This window comes from Nothobranchius furzeri, chromosome 2 (assembly GCF_043380555.1).
Source record: "Nothobranchius furzeri strain GRZ-AD chromosome 2, NfurGRZ-RIMD1, whole genome shotgun sequence".
Classification (NCBI taxonomy): Eukaryota; Metazoa; Chordata; class Actinopteri; order Cyprinodontiformes; family Nothobranchiidae; genus Nothobranchius; species Nothobranchius furzeri.
In genome coordinates, this window is record NC_091742.1 from 89,019,946 (window position 1) to 89,045,007 (window position 25,062).

Below are 25,062 nucleotides of genomic sequence, written 5' to 3' on the forward strand. Positions count from 1 at the left end.
TTTTAATTTTTTTGATTTTGTGAAGCACCTCGTGACATTTTTTTGAGAGGTGCAATATAAAAGATCTGCTGGTGAACTCTTTGGATATATTAAAGACAGTTTTATGTCTTTCTTTCACAATCACTCACACACACATACACACACAATTTTGAACTGAGCGCTAATGTGTTTTCTTAACTACAGATAGGCTGCATACTTCAAGAGAGAAATTAAACAAATCTGTTGTCATTTTTTTCAACTGTTCACTTAAATGTTTATAACGGGAAAATATTGACACTTCAGCCCCTCAAAGGTGTTTTCACCAGGTAACAGAGGTGTGACAGTACACCCTCCAGATCGGTAGGTGGCGGTAATGCCCCTAAAGCTGTTTGCCAACCAAACAAAACAACCAAGAAGACAATAGCACTGCGCATGCGCTGCTCTATATTAGCGCCCAGCTGCGTGAACGAAGGTTTGTTAAGTTTTTCTGGTTGGATTTAACTGCTTATTTTAGTTAATAGAAACCTGTGAGTATAATAAAAGCAGTTAGTCTGAGATTGAGACACAGCTAAGAAGTTTAAACTGAATGCATGTTCACAAGTCTAGAACAGAGTCGTGTTTACTAGAAAGGTGGTTTTTCCCCTCCACCACAGCCACAGAATGTGGTGGGGGTAGATCGATAGATAGATAGATAGATAGATAGATAGATGCACTTTATCGACTTTATCGAAGTTGCAGTGCAGCAGCAGCATCACACACCAAGACTGTTAAAAACTATAGCTATATAAAAATGACGGGAGCTGCCATTTGAGACGGTAAAATGGGCTCGACACACGGGAGGCGACATCGCCTCTCCTCCATTCATTTTCAATGGGACATGCGCGACAAAGCGATAATCGCGGGTCTCTCTCCTACCAAGCGAAACGCGAAAAACGTGCGTGTGAAAGTTTGTACTCGTGCACGTGCGACCCAGCGACGCGATCTCCGAATGTTGAAACATTTTCAACTTTTCATCGCTGTCGCTTGGGCGAGGACCAATCAACGGAGGTTTCATTCACTGACCAATGAGCGGGCAGGATGCTCCGGACATCTCCGAGCAAACATGGAGGAGAAGTTGATTATTATTGTTTTATGAAGTAAAATCAGAAGTAAGATTTCACATAACTCTAGCAGCACCTTGTGAAACATCATATCCAGAGCCGGATTAAATAAATGGACTACACTAGGCAGGCTGCATTTTTGCCCCCCCCCCCCCCCCCCCATCGATGTTATTTAATGAATTGAAATCTGAAACTTACCAAAGTTACTAATAGCAGTTCATTCACATTTTACATAGCCTAGTTTTTGGTTACAAATTGGTTGTTTGTATGCCAAAATAAGTCATGTGTTGTATGTAAAACATTCTATCAGACTATTTTTTGATATTAATAATTTATACGTCATTACACAGCTGTATTAAATGCTAATTAATTATCCTCATCATATTGATTGGGAGTGCCATTGTTAAGGCCGTACCAGTAAATAACCACTAGGTGTTATTAAACTATGTAAACAGAGCAAATATGTGTCTCTTATTTGCTCTGTTTATATTTAATCAACACATTTAATTAAAAATATTTTCTGCTAAATACAATAGCTTACAACATTTATAAATGTTGACAAATTAATCACATGATGGTGGAAAGACATTCAAGAATAGATTAATTTGAATGGACTGAAGCGTGTTTAAAGGCGCAAAAACAAACTATAAACACGCAGCCTAAATTATCACAGTATTAATTTTATACAATCTATAATCTTAAAAAAAAGTATTTTAATAAAATGAAAACGTTATCTTAAGTTTTGATCTTACTTTATGCTCATTCAGGCTGTTGTTGCCTCTGCTGAATCAGAAATTCTGTGTCAATTTTCTGAGTGTGAACTTATTGTTTTGCTATTTGAACATTAATAAAATTATTTGAAAAATAATTAATAAAACCAGCAACACTTACCAAGGAAACCATTTTGCATGCTCCACTCAAATAGCTGTCAACATGTGGAGCTGTCAACTCACCACCACCTGGTGGCGAGTTGGCTTCAATGGTGAGGGAGGATGCTGGACAGACCTGGCAGGCCCAAACATATTGTGAGGGTCTACTGGAAAGGCCACACGTAGACGGAGGGAGGCTACCCTCTCATTCACTGGGGTAAACCCCCACATACAGGCACCAAGATGGGGGGGCAACTAGTATACCCACCCCTGCTTGACGCCTCTCAGTGGGAGCAACTCCAGAGGTTTTGAAAGTTCAGCCTCTCTCAAGGAAACTAGTTCCGGAGCCAGAGCCACGCGTTGAGGTGAGTCAGACTATATCTAGTCAGAACCTCTAAACCTCACACACCAACTCAGGCTCCTTCCCCACCAGAGAGGTAATATTCCATGTGCCAAGAGACAGCTTCTTTAGCCGAGGATCAGACCGCCAAGGTCCCCGCCCTTGACTACCCCCGTCACACACTGCACCCGACACCTTTGGCCCCTCCCACAATTGGTGAGCCCATGGGAAGGGGGACCCAAGTTTCCTCTTCGGGTTGTGCCCGGCCGGGCTGCATGGGTGAAAGCCCAGCCACCAGGCACTCTCCAACGTGCCCCACCTCTGGGCCTGGCTCCAGTGGGGGGCCCTGGTGACCCACGTCCCGGCGAGGGAACACGGTTTCCATTTATATTTATATTAGTCTTTGGGCTCCTCTTTGTCTGATCCCTCACCTAGGACCTGTTTGCCATGGGTGATCCTATCAGAGGCATCTGAAAGTCTGATAAAAACACAAAATGTTTTGTTTAGTTTGGTTTTCGGAATGTCACTTTTTCCTTGTACTTTTTTTATAATATTGATGTATTTAAAAACAAAGAAGTCAACAAGTGAATGCAGTACATGTAAATATAGTACGCCTAGCATTTTTATACATAGTAAGCATATCCACACAAGGAAAGTATCAATGTGAAAAAATCGTATTGCGGTAGCGGTAGCTGTTCTGTACTGTCGTTGTGTAAAAGGAGCTCACGGGCCAAAAAGGTTGGAGACCCCTGGCTTGGAGACAGAGCATGGCAGCGTTAGCATTAGCGGCTAATGCTAACGGCTTGACTAGTTACATTGATATGAAGTTATCTTGTTTGAAATTACATTTTAAAAATGTTAATATACTGCCGAGCCCCAGTTAAAATGTGTTTATTTACAAGACACGTAAGAGCGCACTTAAAATCAGTGTTACATGTAGCACTTGCCAATTAAAACTTCTCTCTTCAAATACGTTTTGAAGATTAGCTTTATATGTGTTTTTTAGTTGTCTATGTTTGTTGTGGACCAACAAAACAGCAGTTTTTGGGGGCGTCGCCAAATTGAAATCCCAACCTTTACAAATATGGTAAACCAGAACGTGGTTAAATCGGGTGTGACGTCATTCCCAGTTCTGACTTCCGAAGTAAATCGAACACACCATTCTCATTCATGGGTTTACCCATCTTGACTTGTGAAAGAGAAATGTGTTGTTGATTTAGCGTCCAGGAAAGGGCAGAGAATGTCTCAGCTAGTAGAAGCTAACCATTAGCATTAGCAACTCCATCACACAGCAGAACTCCTCCAGGCTTGTGTTATTTGTGGAGATAAAACATCAGTGTTGCAAAACAGTCAGTGAGTTGTGTTGCTGTTAGCCAATCAGAGGCAAGATGTCCAAATAACAAGAAATAAGACTCAAAATCCTGCCATGTTCTGCCACACACTCTGCGCCCAAAGACAAAAGGTTACACCAGAACTTTTTTTCTCCTGAGTATGAATTAGAAGGCTTTCAATCTTACTGGAGACTACTGCAATTGTAATAAATAAAGGAGTAATGTTGACCTTTAATTATGAACGATATACAAACATTTATATTTCTTTCTGTGAACCAGATGATCATCTGACTTTCACAAAATGTGTTCTGGTAACAGAAGTAAAATATCTATAATTTAACTGAACTTGAGTTTAACTCCTGTAACATTAGTTGGTTCCTCTCCAGAACTGTCCAAGACTTTTGGATGTGCTCCTCACCTGCTGATTTGATGACCACCACATGTTACTTTTTGCTTAAGACTGATCTAGACTTATCACACTCAGAACACTAAGTAAACATATTTCAACAAGTCTATACATTTACCCCTCACACACACACACACACACACACACACACACACACACACACACACACACACACACACACACACACACACACACACACACACACACACACACACACACACTTCAATTTCAATTCGTTTATTTATATAGCGCCAAATTACAACAAGGGTCGTCTCAAGGCACTTCACATAGTAAACATTCCAATACAGGTCAGTTCATCAAGCCAATCAGAAAAAAGTTTCCTTTTTAAGGAACCTAACACATCCATGTGTGTCAGTGGCATCAAGTCACTGACTACTGTCAGAGTCTTTACAGCTATCCTCATACTAAGCAAGCATTTAGCAACAGTGGAGAGGAAAACTCCCTTTTAACAGGAAGAAACCTCCAGAGGTTCCTGGCTCAGTATAAGCAGTGACTCACTGGGGATGGAGAAGACAGAAAACACACACACACACACACGCACGCACGCACACACACACACACACACACACAGAGTAGTATGTCTATGGTTACATTGTGATTTCTTAGTAAATATTTCATTTGGTGAGAGATAAACTTTATTGTAATTATCCTAGCGAAACTTTAATTAAACGGGTAAACTAGTAGAAGCACATTCAATGTCGAAAAAAGTCAAATGTTATTATCAGGAGAGGGAGAATTTTTAAGTGTTTAGCAACAGATTTTACCAATTGGATGCATATATATAGTAAAATAATTGGTCCAAGCACTGAACTCTGTGGTACTCCACAAGTAATCCTGGAGTATGAAGAAGATTTGTCATGTACGTTTACAAAATTCTTCCTGGCTGTGGAACTGTGGACCAGCTCCATACCCTTGCAAGGGTGATGGAGGGTTATGGGAGTTTGCCCAACTAATCCACATGTGTTTTGTGGATTTGGAGAAGGCTTATGACCGTGTCTCCAGGGGCACTCTGTGGGGGACGCTCCAGGAATATGGGGTGGGTGGCTTTCTGTTAAGGGCCATTCAGTCCCTTTACCAGAGGAGCGTGAGTTTGGTCCTCATAAGTCGGACCTGTTCCTGGTGAGGGTTGGACTCCACCAGGGATGCTCTTTGTCACCGGTTCTGTTCATTACCTTTATGGACAGAATTTCTAGGCGTAGCCGTGGTGTGGAGTGTGTCGAGTTTGGTGGCAGGAGAATCTTGTCTCTGCTTTTTGCGGATGATGTGGTCCTCCTAGCTCCATCCAGCTCTGACCTTCAGCTCTTGCTGGGTAGGTTTGCGGCCGAGTGTGAAGCGGCTGGGATGAGGATCAGCACCTCCAAATCTGAGACCATGGTTCTCGACTGGAAAAGGGTGGCTTGCCACCTCCGGGTCGGGGGAGAGGTCCTACCTCAAGTGGAGGAGTTTAAGTATCTCGGGGTCTTGTTCACGAGTGAGGGTAGGAGGGATCGGGAGATCGACAGGCGGATTGGTTCGGCGTCTGCAGTGATGCGGACGCTGAGCCGATCTGTCGTGGTGAAGAGGGAGCTGAGCCAGAAAGCCAGGCTCTCGATTTACCGGTCGATCTACGTCCCAATCCTCACCTATGGTCATGAGCTTTGGGTAATGACCGAAAGAACGAGATCGCGGATACAAGCGGCCAAAATGAGTTTCCTCCGTAGGGTGGCCGGGCTCAGCCTTAGAGATAGGGTGAGGAGCTCGGACATTCGGGAGGGACTCGGAGTAGAACCGCTGCTCCTCCGGATCAAATGGAGCCAGTTTAGGTGGTTTGGGCATCTGGTCAGGATGCCTCCTGGACGCCTCACTGGGGAGGTGTTTCGGGCATGTCCTGCCGGCAGGAGGCCCCCGGTCGACCCAGGACACGTTGGAGAGGTTACATCTCCAATCTGGTCCGGGAACGCCTTGGGGTCCTGCCGGAGGAGCTGGTGGAGAAGGCCGAGGAGAGAACGGTCTGGAGCTTCCTAGTTGTGATGCTGCCCCCGCGACCCGGACCCAGATAAGCGGAGGAAGACGACGACGTTTACAAAATGATATCTATCAGACAGGTAGGATTTAAACCAGTCTAGCGCTGTTCCTTTGATCCCTACAACATGTTCAACATGTAGGCAAAAAAACAAAGTAACGTGCATTAAAATGTATTTTCTAAAAGACGCAAATGTTTTAATCTGTTGGGTATAAAATAAAAATTGTGCTGTGCACAGTGATTGGTACAAGTCTGTTTCTGTGTTTCCTATAGATGAACAACTGATGGAGCTGGTTGTAGGAGAACCTTGGTGTGGTGTGGACCAGCAGGACCCAGAAAACCTCCACATAATGGAGGAACAGAAGGAAGTCAGTACCAGTCTGGAGGGAAAGCAGCTGGATTTAAAGGAGACTGATGCTGCCAGGCTTCCATGTACGGCTGTTTCTATAAAGAGTAAGGATGATGAAGAGAAATCTCTCCATCAGCATAAAATAGAAGACAAAGAAGATCTGAACCATAATGAGCAAACATTCAAATCTTCAGATATTGAAGTTAGTGGAGATGATGAAGAAGATGATGATGTGAATCTAAACTCTAAGGTGTTAGTCTGTAAGCATGAAACTGGAGATGAAGATAATGACTGGAATGATGGCAGGGCTTCTACTTCTAGTTGTGACGACCGTGGGAAAGGATCAACTTTGAATAATCACATCAGAGTCCACGAAGGACAGAAACCCTTAATTTGTAAGATATGTGAACAACAATTTAGTCACAAGTCGCAGTTAAACAATCACATGAAAATCTACATGAGACAGAAGCATTTTGCTTGTAATATCTGTGATCAAAGTTTTATTTCTAAGAGAAATTTAAAAAAACATGAAGAAGTCCACATAGGACAGAACCCCTTAGCCTGTAAGATATGTAAACAAAGATTTAGTCACAAGTCACATTTAAACAGTCACATGAGAGTCCACACAGACCGAGACCTTTTACCTGTGAGCTCTGTGGACAGAGACTTGGCATCAAGACGATACACACAGACTTCCTGTTTGACTAAAGGTGTCGTAGGCGGCAAACTGGAAGAGTCCTGGTTAGAGCCTTTAAAACGCACCGTATACATTCTAGTAGAGCCTTGCAACACATCTGCAGAGATGGGTAAGAAGACTAACAAGACAACCCAAGTCTCAGGAGAACCTAAAGAAGACGAAACCTCCCAAGGAAACCGGACTAGCCAAACACGTGCTGCTAACATCCCAGTGACCTGTGAGTGATTCTCTTACTTAATTAAAACAACAAAACTGAAAACAAGCATTAAAAAAATGTCCTAAAAGACACATGCTTTGTTCTGTTGGGTATAAAATATAAAGTGTGCTGTGCAGTGATAGGTACTAGTCTGTTTCTGTGTTTCCTATAGATGACCAACTGGTGAAGCTGGTTAAAGATGAACCTTGGTGTGGTGTGGACCAGCAGCACCCAGAAAACCTCCACATAAAGGAGGAGCAGAAGGAAGTCAGTATCAGTATGGAGGGAGAGCAGCTGACTGATGCTGCCAGGCTTCCTTTCACTGCAGCTTCTATAAAGAGTGAAGACGAAGAGAAACCTGTGTTCTCACAGCTTCATCAGCAGCAAGTAGAACACAGAGATGTCCCAATGAGCAGCTCAGCTCACCAGGTGACAGCAGAAACTAGCATGAATTCAGATCTGAACCCTCATAAACGGACTTTCAAATCTTCAGATACTGAATTCAGTGGATGTGATGAAGATGACAATTATTTGCATTTTGGTTGTGAGCTCTGTGGACAGAGATTTTGCAAAAAGGTATTTTTAACCCATCACATGAGAGTCCACACAGACCGAGACCTTTTACCTGTGAGCTCTGTGGACAGAGACTTGGCATCAAGACGATACACACAGACTTCCTGTTTGACTAAAGGTGTCGTAGGCGGCAAACTGGAAGAGTTCTGGTTGGAGCCTTCAAATCGCACCGTATACATTCTAGTAGAGCCTTGCAACACATCTGCAGAGATGGGTAAGAAGACAAACAAGACAACCCAAGTCTCAGGAGAACCTAAAGAAGACGAAACCTCCCAAGGAAACCGGACTAGCCAAACACGTGCTGCTAACATCCCAGTGACCTGTGAGTGATTCTCTTACTTAATTAAAACAACAAAACTGAAAACAAGCATTAAAAATGTTCTAAAAGACACATGCTTTGTTCTGTTGGGTATAAAATATAAAGTGTGTTGTGCAGTGATAGGTACTACTCTGTTTCTGTGTTTCCTATAGTTGAACAACTGGTGAAGCTGGTTAAAGATGAACCTTGGTGTGGTGTGGACCAGCAGGACCCAGAAAACCTCCACATAAAGGAGGAGCAGAAGGAAGTCAGTATCAGTATGGAGGGAGAGCAGCTGACTGATGCTGCCAGGCTTCCTTTCACTGCAGCTTGTATAAAGAGTGAAGATGAACCTCTGCTCTCACAGCTTCATCACCTGAAAACAAGACAGAAATGTCCAAACGAGCAACTCAGCTGACCAGATGACAGTAGAAACTGGTGGAGGAGCAGAAACTAGCAGGAACCTAGATTTAAACCCTTATGAACAGACTTCAAAATCTTCAGAGACTCAAGTTAATGGAGATGAAGAGGACCATGTGAATTGTAGTTGTGAGCTCTGGACAGAGATTTTGCCAAAAGGCATACCGGTATATAACCCATCACATGAGAATCCAGACAGACTTACACTTTGACAAAAGGGGGAGAAAGGGAGCAACCTGAAGCCTCTTTTATAAAACAATGCCACCAGTTTTTTGCTAAGCTGAGACGTCAACTGGGAACCTTAGGTTTACAATTCGTCAGACTGTGGCAGTAATTTGGCGCAATCGTGGCCTTTAAAAAAAAAAAAGATTACACAATAGAGGTAAAAAGGGAATGGGGGGGGGGGGGGGGTGCACTACCACAGACTTCCCTTTAACTTGAACATAACTTGCTTTTATTGTAATTAAAGCTGTGCTAATTAACATTTTGTATTGAAAAGCCACTCCTAAAGGTGTCTGTCCTCTACAGTCCCCGTCAACAGATAATCTGAGCTCTAGCTCTAAACGAGAGCAGCTCCCGGAGCTCTGTATCGCTCCAATTAATCATCTCACCTGGTTTTGTTAAAGCAAAACCAATGCCCATGTTTACTTTCATTTTTATAAAAGATATAAACCCCAAAGGACACATGCACGCACACACACACACACACACACGACAAAGTAATGTGTCTATAGTTACATTGTGATTTCTTAGTAAATATTTTATTTGGTGAGAGATAAACTTTATTGTATTTATCCTAGTGGATCTATAATTAAACAGGTAAACTAGCAGTGGCACATCCAACGTCAAGGAAAGCAAAAAGTTATCAGGAGAGGGAGAATGTTTTAGTGGTTAGCAGCAGTGTGCTAGACGATGGCCCCCTCCATGAGGCCACCACAGCTCAGCAGAACATCGTTGTAGCTTCTTCTGGGGAGAAAACACTTGGAGAGAAAACAAAGTTAACAGCTGAAATAGCAGGAAATAGTACAGTTAAAGAGCAGATTGTAGAAGAAAGTAGTCGAGTGTGGAAAGTGGTCAGTGTATCCTCCAGCAGTCTAAGCCTATAGCAGCATAACTACAGAGATAACTGGATAATCTATCCTATGTAGATGTAGGCATGTTGGAGGCTGGGCAAGGGAGAGCCGTCTTTACCGACTGTACACTCCACCTCCCTCTACTCCCCCCACTTGTCCAGATTTAGGCTAACATCAGATTTTAACCATAGGCCCTATCAAATAAAAATGTTTTAAGCCTATTCTTAAAAGTAGACAAAGTGTCTGAAAGCCGCCTATTACGCACAAGCGTGGCCCGTCAACCAGGTCTCACAGTAAGACCGGGTTGGACCGGTTCAGGTTTATGCAGACAATCTTCACATAGAATTGACATACAGATATAAAATTAATTCAGCAAAATATAAAGCATTTTATTTAAATATCCATTCATTATTTTACAAGCACAGAGAGCTGCATCAGATGGATGGAAGAGCCGCGGATTGCCGAGCCCTGGTATAGCCTATAAAATGACATGTTGTGGACGCAAACTCAATACATCTCTTTTATTGTGAGGTAATAATTTTGCGGTTGTGGGCAGGAGTAGACATGCACGCTGCGGGTGCGGGCGGGAGTGTAACACACACGTGGTTGTGGGCGGTAATGGTCAGAAATACAGCAGGAGCGGGATGAAGAAAACAGTCCCGCGCAGGGCTCTACTGCTGCGTTTAAGTGTTTCAATTTTTTTAATGAATTCGATTAAAAATAAAGGCGCCCGTGTCCGAGGTAATTACACAGTCGTTGGCCCGAAGCCCGGCCGTCGGGCCGGGCCGACCCGAGGGCCTAGGGCTTCAGTGCAGGGCTCTACCCCCTCCCCCTTCTCTTTCACCTCTGTCTCCGTGTCTGGTCGGAATTACAAAGCATTCAAAAAACAATAACAATAAAGTTTTAAGTATCAAGCGTGACATTAAAAGCAGAAGCTTTGATGCTCCACCTGAGAGTAAAATCTGTAAGGCTTGTTACCAGCATTCAGACATTAATTCTGTTGCTTCACAGCCAGACTGGACCGGGGGGGGGACTTTTGTCGTCAATAGCAGTTGAGTTAATAACAGGCTCCAAAAGCCCGGCTCTTCTTTTTGTTTGCTTTGAACCTGAAAGACTCCCAAACTGCAGAAGTTGTGTTCTTTTTAGACACCATGTAAGCTGACACTGTCACATGTTGATATTCATAAACTTTATGGAACGTCTCCTAAAGTTGGAAAAACTAAGTAAAACTGAAAATTCAACCACACATACCTTTTATACATTAAGTGACTAGTATTTATCTTTAATTTCATTTTTTCAAACCTTGTGTACCGTTTCTTCTTTTAAAAAAATATTTTATTTTTTATCATGGCGGTAGTAGAACTGACATTGCTCTTTTTTTGACTCCAGGCATCTATGGTATTACCGTAATACCGCTCAAGCCTATTGAGAACAGTGTGAGTAAATGCAATGATTGAAGTTCACATTTTACTTTTTTTTCTTAATAAAGGAAACAGAAAAATCAACTGTTTTGCAAAGTGCTAAGTTTGCATTTTCTTTACAAAAACTCCCCAAAACAACTGTTCTGATTTTGGCAGGACGACCATCTGCACTTAGCGAGGAAAGACGGTTTGCTGCTAAATGAAATAGCCATTTGCGGGAGACTCCTAGCCAATCAAAGGCCAGAAAGGCAGGATCTTCCTTGCACCTCTTTCAGTTTCCATATCACACATCCCACATGTCAGGGGCCGTTCCAGGTCAAAATTTCTGAGGGGGCACAGTTGGGCCAGTAGTTTATAATGGGCGCAGGGAAAAGGGGGGGGGGGGGGATGAAGGGTGTTATCTAATTTTTTTTGTCTCCCACCCACCTTACTTAACTGGTGTGCTCGGTGCTCAGTGCGCCCCATGCAGCTGTTGCATGTAGCTCATCACCACCAGTGTGTGAATTAGTGAATGATACACTGTAGTGTAAAGCGCTTTGGAGTCCTCTGACTCTGACAGGTGCTATACAAGTACGGGTCATTATCATTACGTTTGAACCAGTTCGTCAAAGCAAATGTCATGAAACAGAAAGCAGTTAATACTTTATTTAGTAGCTTATTAATGATTAATAATGCACTGAGCAATGTTAATAAAGTGACCCTTCTTAGAAAGGTTTAATGAACATTCTTGCTGAATGGATATTTCAGATTCCTGAAATGTCCATTCTACATATGAAGAATCATCCAGTTAAAACATCTTTGACATAGAACATGTAGAGCGTGAACATTACTTATAAGTAACTAATTACTTTTACAATGTGGCAACGGAGTTACTAACTCTTATTTTGGGGAACATTTGCATCTAATAACTTTGTAAAGGTAAGATGCTCAACATTGGTCACAAGTGTCACCAGCAGTCAGAGGCGGAGCTGGCCTAAATGGCGCCCTGTGCGAGATCCCCCTGTGACACCCCCCCCCACATACACACACACGAAAAAACATTACACCTACAACTTTGTTTCAAATTGTGTGGAGTGTATATATAACAACGTTTGCTAACTGAATACAACATCCAGCTCCTGGCCACCTTCTCACCACTTGTCAAAGTTCTACTGAAATAGACACACTTAACGCAACATGATGGCATCATCGACTTGTACAGTACAGATGTGCTGAAAGGCGAGAGTCTCAACTTTCAGCTAAAAAAAAGACCGCTCTAGCTTTTATAGTTTTTATTTTATGGCAGTTTACAGTTTAAATGGGATCATACTAGCAGGGCACCTCCAGCGCCCGCTGCCGCTCCGTTTTTCATGGGGTAAATACCGTAAATCCTCTAATACAGGCCGGTATTCAATTAAAGGCCAGGTCTCCAATTTTGGCCGGTGTCGGAGTCAGCGGAGGTGAATAATGGCCGGTCTCTTATTGTAGCCGGGTGGAATGTAGTAACAAGCAAATATGAGCGTCTCAGCGGCAGGGTTATAGTCCCCAAATCAACCAGCAGGAGGCAGTAGAGGTTCACACAGCCCTTTATTAGACTTTTTCTTCAACGCTTTGTAACGCTACAGACACGATCCTCTATCACGCTCCTACCACACAGAGTCACGGTGTCAGTTAACCATGCTAATTCAACCCACTCCACAGAACACACATCACCTTCCCTGTGGCTTACATAACACTCACACAACACGCAAATCAGCACATAGGAACTAGCAGAACGATAGGAAACACATATAACACAATACCCAGAATGCACCTGGCTTACAACCCCAGCCAGGTCATTACACTATCAAGTTCAAAGAGAACACGCTGATTATGCTGCAGAACACTCTGGGGAGCAGTAGCAGGGGTTGTATGAACTAGTCAACTTCACTATAGTGGCTTTTTATGCCTGTCGTCGACTAGTCGCTGTCACGTGATAATGACCGGCAAGATGCAGCCCTCGGAAAAGACAGACTGCTATCAGCAGGTGACAAGCTCCTGCACTCAGGGGGGCAACGCGCTGTGTCAGAGCATAGGTACTGACACGCGATCGTTCATGTCGGTTCATTTCCTTTAATGTTTTCTGTCTTTTGCGCCTGATGTGTTTCGCTGCTGTGGAGCGGGGCACATCACCTTGTCCTCCGACTCACAGATCATTGATGCGGCCGCCAAGCAGGGAGAGCTCCGCTGTTTTCGCGGTCGGTAGATCTGCCTCCTGAGCACGGCCACAATCAGGTGTCGCCACCTCAAAAACGAATTTAACACACGATCGTTCATGTCAGTTCATTTCCTTTAATGTTTTCTGTCTTTTATTTGCGCCTGATGCGTTTTGCTGCATGCTGTGGAGCGGGGCGCTGCGCGCATCACCTTGTCCTCTGACGCAAATTCCACTACCTCCGCTCCGCTCCGACACAAACGCCGGAGCAAAATCGGTCCCGTTGTAGTCAATCAGAGCAATTCTACTACTGCGGCCGTGCTCCGGCAGTGCGGCGCCGTGTGCCGCCCTCTGTTCCGGCGTCCGGCAAAAATAGAATCGATCCTATTTTCGCCGGAGCACCTCCGCAGTCAATGGACAGAAATCACAACTGCCCAACAGGAAAAGGAGCAAGCACAACTTCCTTTTTTCACAATAAATCGATAAACAAAAGGCGTTTTTTGTTTCATATGCACAGGTTTAACAACTTTTAACAACTATCAATGGCGGCTGAACTTTAAATGCACAAAAATAAGCCATAAATACAGTTTCTACTGTCAAAGTAGTCACACTTTGTTGATCCAAACACTGCTGATCTCTCAACACAAATGATGGGCAGATTAAACAGTTCATTTCGATGCTTCTCGCACACAACGGGTGTTTGGAACTTCTGCGTTTATTGCTCGGACTGTATGATACGCCCGCCAAGCAGGGAGCGCTCCACTGTTTTTGCGGTCGGTAGCTCTTTTAGAACTGCAGTTCAAAGGTAACTCATAAGGTCAATATATATGAACCCAGGTAGCAGTTTCTCTTTAGGATTGAGAGGAGATGCAGGAAGATAATAAACAGGCAGGACAGAAAAATAGTCAAATAAAAACAAGTTAGTTTTTGTACCTGGTGGTTGCAACAAACAGACACCATTGAAGGTAATCAGAAGTGAGGGAACAGAAAATGAAATAATTATTTTAATGTTTAGAGCAGCAGGAACTCCGAGAGGCTGCAGGCGCATCAGTGAGTTTGCAGCCGCTGCGCAGGGGGAGGGGGGAGAGGGCTGAAGCAGAAACTACCGTTGTTAAAAGAAATGTGTTTAACTTTGAAAATGTGGGCGCAATTTTAATTGTCAAAAACTCCAGCGAACCATTAGTTCATTTTGCTCAAATAGAAATAGAGGCCTGCCTCTAATACTGGCCCTCCTTCCAATAAAGGCCTGCAGCTTGATGAGCTTGAGTCAAATACAGGCCCGGGCCTGTATTAGAGGATTTACGGTAATAGCTAATTTCCCGATTCCAAAAAGAAAGAATGATCCTACCAGCTCGCCACTTCAATATGAAGAAGATCAGTTCAACATGGGGAAAAAAACCTGACCTGTAGGCCAGAGAAACGTTCATTAGCACATCAAGTTCTATTCAGTTTACCGGTAAACATATCACGAATGTACAACAGGTCAATTATTAATCATCTTGGCTACGTAGCTCAATCTATGCATTCCAGTAGCATTTGCTACAAACAAATACAAAAACAACAATAAAGGAAAACAACTGTTTGACAGACAGCATAGCCGAATTCAAGGCAACACATAACAATAATCATTCGATTGCTCTTGGTTTCAAGTTAAGCCCATTAAAGTGCTTAAGTAAATAAAAGTGTTTCAAAAACAGCGTTTTTGAACCGGAGTTCTGCTCGCGGTGGGAACTCCGCCGAACAAGGTCATTTTTATAGCGAAAACGATTGACTGGTCACTGACAAGTAAAAGGGTGTTATTGGTAGATGTTAAGAACACTTACCGCTGAGGAAAAATGAGAGTATAAATGAATTGAGGGGAAAAAAGCGTTGTTTTCCAACGCCGTTCTACAAGCAACAAGCTTACGGCAAGAGCAGCGTTCATGGTTGCCGCGACTTGGAAGGAGCCAATCAGGAGAGGGACCTCACATCAGCTGACGTGGGTCATGTGACAGGGAGCAGTTGATATGGGTTACACTTTGTTGTGCTTTTATTACAGAAATATTATTATCATCACTATTATTAAGAACATGCGATTTCTATGTTTTGTTTATGTATTGGTTGATGCTAAAAAAAATTTTTTTTAGAAAAAAAAAAAAAGGAAATTAAATGCCGCCCCCTGCAGACTGCCGCCCTGTTCGGCTGCACATGTTGCACATATCAAGCTCCGCCACTGTGACAGATAATAGAAAACCTTGGTGCGGCGCAGATTTCCTTTTTTTTTTTTTTTTACTCCGCGCTTGTGCGCCCCTTTTGTGTCATGAAAAAATGCCGCCCCGGGCAACTGCCCTGTCTGCCCGTGCCTAAAACCGCTACTGCCAGCAGTTATTCCCAAACAGTTACTGGTCTACAAATGACCACTAGAAGCTTTAACTCTGACTTGAGCAGCAGAGGAGTTCCGACCCCAACTCTGGGAACAATGAAGATGACACAAACACCTCCAGGTGCTTTGGATTAAATAAACATGCAATAATATAAATATATGAACAATGGAGTACAGAGAACAATAAAAGTAGATATAGATGTGACTGAGCTACATCCTGAAAATGAAACAGTAGGGGTTGGTGGAATGAAAAGGGGGCAGTCACAGTTTGGGATATCTGGGTAAAACTTGGTGACGGTTGTGCTGAGAGGACACTTTGCTCCAGGAAATACTTGAAACTCGGAGTCTGCAGCCCAAAGTCTGTTCTGGAGTTCTGCCAGAGTCTTGGTCTCTAAGTGTTTTTTCCTAGACCCATCTGGAACGTTGTCCCCCCAGTGTGCGCTTGCTATCCACGTCCTGGTGATGGTGCTGTAGCAGCAGAATGCTGACCACAGAGTGGAGGGAATGTTGATCCTGTTGTTCAGGGTGTTGTTAAAACTGGGTTGTGATCCAGTCAGTCCGAAGCCTTCGGGAGCACCGCTGCTGTTGGTGCAGTACTTTTCCATAACACATTTGGTGCATCTTTCCATTCTGTTCCAGCTTCCTTTATTGAATGACTCTGCCTGTGGAACAACGTTGGTCAGGGTGAAAGTAGACTTTTTATCTTCTGTGGTTGATCCGTAAGAGCTTGGAAATATGTGACCCCGGTCGAATGTTCCATTGGATCTGTAATCTGTGTCAACACCCTGTTGCATGTAGATCTGGTTCTTCTCTTTGGTCATCATGTTCTTTCCGAGATTTTCGTTCTCAAGCTGGAAAGAGAAACTTGGGTCAGTCATCAAAAATCAGCCAACCATAAAGCATGAGTAAAAGTAAATAAATCGAACGCATGCAGAAACAATAAGGAAGTAAAACTGTTCTTCATCAAAGGGAAACTCAAGAATGTCTGGGAGGAAAGTCAGAAACTCTGATGTATTTTTTTCCCTTCTTCCTTACTCTTGGAGAGTACAGACGCTTTTTTCCTCCACTCCTCCCTATCTTATTCCAAGGCTCCTTGTCTATCTCTGGGTGTATGGCGCTTTTGCATTTTTTCTGGAAACTGCAAACTGAAATTACTAAAATGTACCAGGTCAGTTGGTCACTCAACGCGATTGACAAAATTTTTTCAGTGATGAGAACGGGAGAAGGGACTCCCGGGTGCCCCTCTGGGACAGAGCCAGCTGGGCATATCATGGACTCCTGGAAACAGTGGAACCCGATTTGCCTATCTCAGCTGTCTGTAGAGGATTCTGAAGACGTCTGGATATTTGTGGTGTTGGTGTCAGGTTTCCTGCTCTTTGGCCTAGGAGGCTTCCTGGCTTACCGGAAAATTAACAAGTTGTCGAGGAATATTTGCACTCTCCCTGGGCTCAGGGATGGATTACACCGAGCTGTGAATGCACAGACTCATATAATTGTCGAGATGATTCGTTAGCTTGGAACTTTGGCCGAGATTCATGCGTTGGCACAAAGATGGATGCCATCAAGGAGCGAGTGGACGAATCCGCACGGATTGGGATAGATTAATTTGGGCCATTATTGGGATTTTGAGAGGTTGAGGACCAACGGAACTTTAAGACAGAGAGGAAATTATCTCTGTCTGGCCCCAAAACAGTTTCTAGTCTGAATCTGGTGCCCTTGAGCCTGTGAGGCTGCAACGAATAATCCCCCCTCAGAAGAAATGTGGAATGCTGCCGTCGCTATGGCAACTATCTCCCTATCCCAGCCTGGGTGGGACTGCGGGCTGTGAAGGCCACAGAATCATTCCAGGAGTCACTGTGCCCTCCAAACCCCAACGACCTCCCTCCCCTGTCCAGACTGGGGTGACGTGCGCTGCTTATCGTGGCTGCAGCCACTGACATGTGGAGAGTCCCCAACCCTACCTCCCCACCTAGTGGTACTTATGTTGTGTGATGACTGAAGTCTGTTGCATTTCTGTCTGAGGTGTTTTTTGCAGAGCAAAGCTGCCCTCCTTGTGGAGGGTAACTCTGAAGTGCTTTTTTTCCCCTCCACCTGATCCAATCCTCATATAACCCTCTTATCTCTATTAAGGTAGCACGACTCAGGGTTGCGAATGACCACAGTCACCAATTCTTGTCACGTGTCTTTGCCTATGTATGTCTGATCTCTGAATTGTGTGTACTGAAACTCTAATTTCCCTCTGGGATTAATAAAGTTTGAATTAGAATTTGAGTTTTATTTAATCTAGGGCAGGGGTGTCTTCACTGTTCAAGACAAGGGCCAACATTAAGTCACAACAACGTCATCATTTTAAATAAAAAAATATTTTAAACTTATTATGATTTATCCACCTCAGAATAAGTCAAAAGTAGGCACATTACTAAACATTTTAAAGATATTGGCCAGACTCTGCATTAAAATAGTAGAAATTTAGTGTAACTACACTTTCCCATATATATATATATAAATATGAACTGGGTTCAGTTTTTCGTTTTGTTAAGGAATTTTGTCCGAAATCACTTCAGAAAATCTAAATTCTTCCTTCCAAACGGTGAACAACCGTTAACGTCACTCCAGCACATAAAACAAGGTAGCTGCTGTTCCTAGTATTGTGAATGACTGTATTTTGTCTACTTTTGTACTCTTAATTATTACGGAAAATTGCGTTTACAGCTGCAGCAAAAGGTCTGAGCCACATGCCCGTGTCCTACACGCATTTTTAAATAACATAGGTCTGATCTAAAATATTAACCTACATTTATAAATCCATCTGGAGCCTCACCGCTACTTCTAGACTCCAGACGAGTCTCGTTAGCATGACTGCAGCTACACTGCTAACCATGTTAGCTCCGGTAAGGAAAAAAACAAGTCATTTGGGAAAGCTACGGCACACACACACACACACACACACACACACACACACACACACACACACACACACACACACACACACACACACACACACACACACACACACACACAGGAGTTATCTAAAAGATGATTCCCACATTTCAACAATAGATCCTCCTGGGACCTGTAGAACCTCCGTGCCATCCTGGATTAGTGCAAACAGTGAGCCAAACCAGCGAATTCCTCCAGCATCTGGAAGATTTATTCTGGTAAGCTATCACTTAAATGTTTTCCGGAGTTATATTAATGCATTTACGCAGCGGTAAAACTGGCAGCACACGTTTTATTTATCTGTAGATTATTGAATTGTATTGGGACACATGATGGAGCTAAGACCTACAGTCAGCTTAGAGCTCCCGGTGAGCACAGACGTGAAATAATTAACAAAAGTAAACAAAAAGTACTGATTTTGGTTCTGAAGATGAACAGAATCCTCCACAGTGTCCAAATCGGGTCACAGGTCTTCTGAGTCAAACGGTCCCAAACATGTCTGCACCTCAAGTATCCAGCTAGCGGGGTTGGAGTTCGGTTGAACATCTCCGGTAATCCATCATCCGTTTTTGTCGCCGTATCCCAGAGAAAAAAACAAATCTGCCCGACTAGCAGAGGCTTCAGATGCTACATCTGATTGATGAAACATTGTTCTCTGCTATAATGCTAACACAGAAACACCGGAGTCAGGGTTGTTTTCTATAGCTGCTTCAGCAGATCTCCTTGTGAAACACCAGGGCTTAGACCGGAAGATAGTTTCTGTTTTTCCCATGCACGCCGGTCAAAAACATCAGATTTTTTTTTAATTCCAGCCGTGAAAATCCAAAAACCTTTTTTACATGAGGTATTAATACTTCTTTACACATGCCACTCAAAGGAATTTTGCCTCTGGCCGATATCTTTAACAGAAGTTAGAAACCAACACTTTACATCCTTCTGGACAAACAAAATTCATAGTTCAACAATTGCATATGGGGGTTGCTCAAACTCTCCGTGAGGCGTAAGCGGTCCGCAGGCCGCTCTTCAGACTGGCGGCTGATATTTTTTTGTTTGAACATGTTTAAGTGGCTTGGAGTTTACTCTACAAAGTTTCCGTCATTTTTCATATCTGTAGTTAAAGAGGGACTGCACAGCATCAGAAAATGTAACTCCACCCCCTAGTCAAGATTTGAAAAATACTTTACAAGTGGGCGTTGCCAGGGCCCAGGAGGCAGAGTGGCATGGCCAAGTGTGGGGAATTTCCATCCCAGGAGGGAGGGGGAGTGGGAGGAGACTGTACCGATGACGTGAAATTGTACCACAAGTTTAAAATGCATTAGCCACGGTTCAACCCACAGGGGGCAGCACTAACACGCTTGTAGACCTAGATTCTAAATTGAATCAAGTTTACACAAACATGTCAAAAAATGCACCGAAACAGAAAGGTTGCATTTGTAAATCAATCAATCAATCAATCAAACTTTATTTCAGACAAGGGATATGTCCATAACAAGAATAAAAAAAATAAATAAAAAAAAAATAAAATACAAACACATTCCAATTACAAACCGTATAGGCAGTTGCTCCAATGTTTAAAAAGGACTGAGGAGTACCTCGTGTCACTGTAAGATAAAGATGACAGAGCTCTAACAACCGCGTTAGCTGACAAACTCAGTCGGCAGATGAATTTGTACATGAAGAGCCTCAGAAGCGCATGAAAAGTTGGGATGTTACTCGTAACAAACATGTGACTTGCCGAAGTCCATCTAGGGAGCTTCATGAGGATTCTAAAAGCATCCTGATAAGCCACTTGAAGCTTCTTCATTACTACCTTACTATAGTTGCACCACAAGTGGGCTGTATAGAGAGGAGTACAAAAGGAACGAAAGAGGGACACTTTAACAGGATCTGAGCACATGCCAAAGTTACGTGCCAGTGTGTTAGCCTGCATGTACAGCTTACCACACTGCCTCTTAATGTCCTCGTCATCACAGAGGTCACTTCTTAAAATGTGCCCCAAATATTTTGCTTTGCTTACCACTTCCAGGACCTGATTTGTTAAGTTAAAAGATGGAAAATTAAGCTTCAGGTCCCCTTTAGTAGCAGCAATCATAACCACACTCTTTTTAGGGTTAAACAGGATGTCAAATTGCTCACCATACTTAGCACATGCCCTGAGCAGCTGCTGCAGGCCTGCGCTGTAGGGAGACATGAGGACTAGGTCATCTGCATATATTAAATGATTTACCAGTCGGTCACCCACCAAGCATCCAGTCTTACTATCATTCAGAGTAACAGACAACTCGTCAAGGTACAGGTTAAAAAGGACAGGTGACAGAATCCCGCCTTGTCTGACTCCATTTGATACGGAGAAAGGTTCAGACACTTCTGTCCCCCACTTTACCTGCATTAGTTGATGAGAGTACCAGAAGTGCAAAATCCTAACTAGGTAAGAAGGGACCCCTCTGTTTTGTAGCTTGATGAATAATTTCTGATGATTGACTCTGTCAAAGGCCTTAGAGGCATCTAAAAAACACATAAAAACAGAAGCATTATGCCTCATGTATTTGCTTACAGTTTCTTTTAAAGCATAGATACACAAGTCAGTACTAAGTTTACCTTTAAAACCAAACTGATTCTCTGTCGTAGTTATAAAATTTTGCAGTCTTTCCAGCAAAATATGCTCAAACACCTTGGACAACACACTAGCCATAGCAATAGGCCTGTAGTTATCAATACAGGAGATTTTTCCAGTTTTCTCTTTGACTATAGGGACTAAGAGAACAGATAACATATGGTCAGGCAAGATTCCATGCTTCAAAAAGCCGGTAAAGCACAATGAAAGTAACACCTGAGCTCTACAGCTAGCATACTTCATGTGCTCTGCTGATAGTTGATCCGGGCCGCAAGCTTTGTTTAAAGACATTTTCTCTATAGCGAGACGGACTTCATCAGCTCTGACAATCATACCATGATTGTAGTTAATGTTGCCAAGATTGAACCTTTCACTATTTACACAGTTAAAAATTCTGCTAAAGTGATTCCTCCAGGCTTCAACAATGTTCTTGTCTCCTGATACCCCATTTATAGATGCAGGTAGCAGCTGCTTACTGATACAGGAGCGTTTTAACTCCTTCCAGAACTCTGAAACATCATTATTCTTTAGTTTGTTCGCTAAGGAGTTTGCCCGCATTGTTTGCTCATTTCTTTTAATATAGCGAACAGCATTCTTGAACTTAACGTTCGCGGCTTTCTTAGACTCCAATATTGAACCGGATTTTGGTTTACCAGCAGCTGCCCAGGCTTTATAGGCTGCTCTGGACTCAGCATGTAACGCATAAGCATGCTCACTCCATCCTGGAAGCGGTTTAAATTTTGTTGCTCCTTTTTGGCAGAGGAACTCGCTGGCAATAATCAAGCTGTCCACAATATTTTGATACAAGGTGCATAAGTGCAGCCTGTGCTCCATATGTTCACAGTTAACATCTCTACACTGTAACGTTTCTTTGTGGACACTAACAGATCTCAGACTACAATCTGACAGTAATGAATATTTCCTAATATCCTCGACTGACACTTTAGCCCAAGTAAGCTTCTCTGTGTGTGAGGGGCTCTGGTGTTGGAGCAGCACAGGCAAAGATTCACAGTTTACCACTAAGGAAACAGGGATGTGATCAGTTGTTGCCAGGGAGTATAAGATTTCCACCCTGGATATGCATTCATGTGCATCCTCAGTGCATATACAGTGATCAAGCCAGGAAGTTGAGTGCCATGCCTCACTGACATACGTGTGGCTGTCTGCTGGCAGTCTCTCTTTGCTAGTTAAAACCAAGTTATTATTTACACAAAACTGAATCAGATGTTGCCCAAAGGTGGAGCGAGTGTCTGAAATATCAGCATTCATATCACCAACAATAAAAACACAATTAAACTCACACTGACTGATAAATGAGCTTAAAAAACCAAGTTTCGCCAGATATTCATCTTCATTCTGCTGACTCTCATATGGCATATAAATATTTAAGATCATGAATACCTTCTCATCCATAACAATCTTTACTGCTATGCACCAGTCCACATTTAGCCTGACAACAGAAATAAAAGGATCATAATCCTTGTGCCATAGGATGGCCACGCCTCCAGGTATCCTTCCTTGAATAATTCCAGATGACAGATCAGTAGTGGACTCCCCAGCACCAAAAAAATTGCAGTGAAAGGAGTTTAACCGATCCAGGTTCTGTTTGGGCAGCATTGTCTCTTGCAGACATAAAATGTCAACATCTTCCAAAAGTTTATCGACAACAATACGACGTGCCCTATCCCCAGCCCCGTTACCAAGGCGCAGGCCACGGGAGTTATATGACACAATTCTCATGCTTTACTGGATGCTCCCTGAGTAAGTGGCTCCCCACTGGGCCCACCCGCAGCTCCATCTGCAGCCACAGCTCTGCGCTTCTCATAGAAACGCCTCACGAAGGTTCCTTCAGGCCACAGTTGAGGATCATACAGTTCAGATACCTCCTCACATTCTGCCGAAACTTTAAAGGAACTACATCGGCTCTGGTTGTTATTAATCTTTTCACACCGCACCTCACGATGTAGTTTTTCTTTAAGATAGTCAGCCAGCACACTCGGCATAAGATCAGGGCAGAACTTCGTTGCGAAGACACTCACCAGTTTCGTTTTTAAAACTTTGATCCTTCCTCCGGCACAGGATCCCACGACAACATGCCTCTTAGCGAAATTCCGTTTAGGCCTTAGTTGCGCAGGGCCGTCGTCATCTGGAGCCCGCTTTGGACGGCGTCCTTCTTTAACAACTTGACTCCAGGCAGGTGAAGCGTTACTCGGATCCAAACCCCCCACATTATTTGAAACCACCGGATCCCTCCTCACCGTTCGGGCACCAGCCCCACCGCCCGAAGCAGGTGATGAAGCCGTTTGCACCTCAGCAGTAGCTCCGATCTGCCGCGCCGTCTTCTCCATCCTTTGACACGTCACCAGCTGATCGGAACAAGGCGGGTTGCCTCCGCCGTTCACGCCAAGTTGCTCTACCGCGCCCAGGCGATCACTCATGTTAGCTGTCACCACACGGAGATTTTCGCAGACACTCGTCTGGGTAGACATCGCTTGCGTCAACAGAGAAACATCAGTGCTTAGCTTCTCAATTTTACCAAGCAGGCAGGAGACATCCATACTGCTAAAAGTAATTGTGGGAAGCTCGTCCAGATGATGCGACACAAAGCGGGGGATGTTTTCGCCGGCCTCATTAAGAAGCTTCAAGCAGCTCTTCACGTTGTTAACGTCCTTTTGAGGGCCTTTGTGCGTTACTAGACGCAGCGTTGGGCTCGGGCATAAATCATGGAGGACCTTCTTTGAGGCCTCAATCCACTCCGAACCAAAGTGTTTCACAGCAAGCAAAATGATGTCATCATGGCATAACGTTTTCATCTTAACAACAAGAAAATTTAAAAACTCGTCTTCAACAAGAGTCTTGCCGTCAGAAGTGTTATAAATCACTGGTTTAGCTCTGGGTCCACCAAAGGCTTTCAAGCCTGCTGGAGCTGAAGAGCCACCAGCCTGCACTCCCGCCATCTTCCCGACTAATCAGTGTAAAGACCCAACTGAACAGTTTATCAGCAAAAACAAGTAATTTTGGGGTTTAGTTACTCTTTAATTAGCTATAGTGGCCATCTTCACTCAAACTCCAACAAAAAGTTAAGATGTTGGATAAAAAATGTTCAGACTTTTCATTTTGTGAAGTTCGTAGTTGGAAATCATGTGAACACTAAACATGCTCTTGAAACTCGTCCTTTACAGCTCATGAAGCCTACCTGTGGCTCTATTTTCCATTTGGACTTTGGTCTCTTCCTGTCTTTTTCTCCAACATACTTGTAGGCAGAAAACACCGGGATCTTATTACTGACATCGTAGAGCGTGACAAATCTTGGCTTGTTGTTGTAAGTCTGGCAGATGAGTTTGTATCGGTTCTGGTCAAGAATCCTCCCGCCCTCAAGGATGCCTGGTACATGTGGAGGAGTCTGGCCAAGAAGAAACTGGTCGCATTCGGACACCGACTTGACAACCTCGGTTAACGTGGGAATGGGCAACAGGAGGAGAGGAAGGGTGGTGACGAACAGCCAAACCCACCAGATCTGCTGAAATGTCATGTTGGAGTCGGGGTCCTTTGATTAAAAAAAAAAAAGCCCAGATTTGTTTTCTGTGGTCATAAAGAAACAAACACATGACAAAATAAGTTATTTGATCAATAAAAGTACAATAATATAAAACAATGGTTTTGTTTTTTTATGTTCTTCCTTGAGTTCGGTAGTAACTTGTATACCTTTACATTAATGCTCAGTTTCATTTGGAAAGTGGATCAAACCCAATTTTACTGTATTCCAAATGGAAAGACCACCACATTCACTGTGTGTTCTACCGTGTGTGTGTGTGTGTGTGTGTGTGTGTGACTGGTTTAATGATATAAACTAACACAGGGTATATGCAGGCAAATCAAAATTAAATTTAAGACTTTT

At 43.4% G+C, this 25,062-nt stretch overlaps 2 protein-coding genes across 3 annotated transcripts; one reads left to right on the top strand and one right to left on the bottom strand.

The window, feature by feature from the left end:
• Positions 1-377: 377 nt before the first annotated feature.
• On the top strand, positions 378-8,969 carry LOC107376822 (gastrula zinc finger protein xFG20-1). Its single transcript, XM_015946119.3, has 4 exons — positions 378-451; positions 6,322-7,311; positions 7,463-8,185; positions 8,335-8,969. The coding sequence occupies exons 1-4, from the start codon at positions 412-414 to the stop codon at positions 8,577-8,579; spliced, it is 1,998 nt and encodes a 665-aa protein (XP_015801605.3). The 5' UTR covers positions 378-411; the 3' UTR covers positions 8,580-8,969.
• A 144-nt stretch (positions 8,970-9,113) lies between these two features.
• On the bottom strand, positions 9,114-24,121 carry LOC107376850 (uncharacterized). Of its 2 annotated transcripts, XR_011519131.1 has the most exons (3): positions 23,204-24,121; positions 15,072-16,461; positions 9,114-14,652 (listed from the first exon to the last, which is right to left on the bottom strand). XR_011519131.1 is itself a non-coding variant. In XM_070548264.1 (2 exons), the coding sequence occupies exons 1-2, from the start codon at positions 24,119-24,121 to the stop codon at positions 15,742-15,744; spliced, it is 1,638 nt and encodes a 545-aa protein (XP_070404365.1). In that variant the 3' UTR covers positions 9,114-15,741. The 2 variants fall into 2 exon arrangements, 1 of the variants encoding a protein (XP_070404365.1); XM_070548264.1 differs by having other exon boundaries at positions 9,114-16,461.
• Positions 24,122-25,062: the final 941 nt, after the last annotated feature.

What these genes read in the sequence shown, in the direction of transcription:
- LOC107376850 (XM_070548264.1), bottom strand. Translation starts at nt 24,121, where the DNA reads ATGGCGGGAGTGCAGGCTGGTGGCTCTTCAGCTCCAGCAGGCTTGAAA. An exon ending in AAGTTTTAAAAACGAAACTG is followed by an intron (nt 16,462 to 23,203) that starts GTGAGTGTCTTC and finishes TTCTCTTTCCAG; the next exon opens with CTTGAGAACGAAAATCTCGG.
- LOC107376822 (XM_015946119.3), top strand. Translation starts at nt 412, where the DNA reads ATGCGCTGCTCTATATTAGCGCCCAGCTGCGTGAACGAAG. An exon ending in GCCCAGCTGCGTGAACGAAG is followed by an intron (nt 452 to 6,321) that starts GTTTGTTAAGTT and finishes TGTTTCCTATAG; the next exon opens with ATGAACAACTGATGGAGCTG. An exon ending in TGCTAACATCCCAGTGACCT is followed by an intron (nt 7,312 to 7,462) that starts GTGAGTGATTCT and finishes TGTTTCCTATAG; the next exon opens with ATGACCAACTGGTGAAGCTG.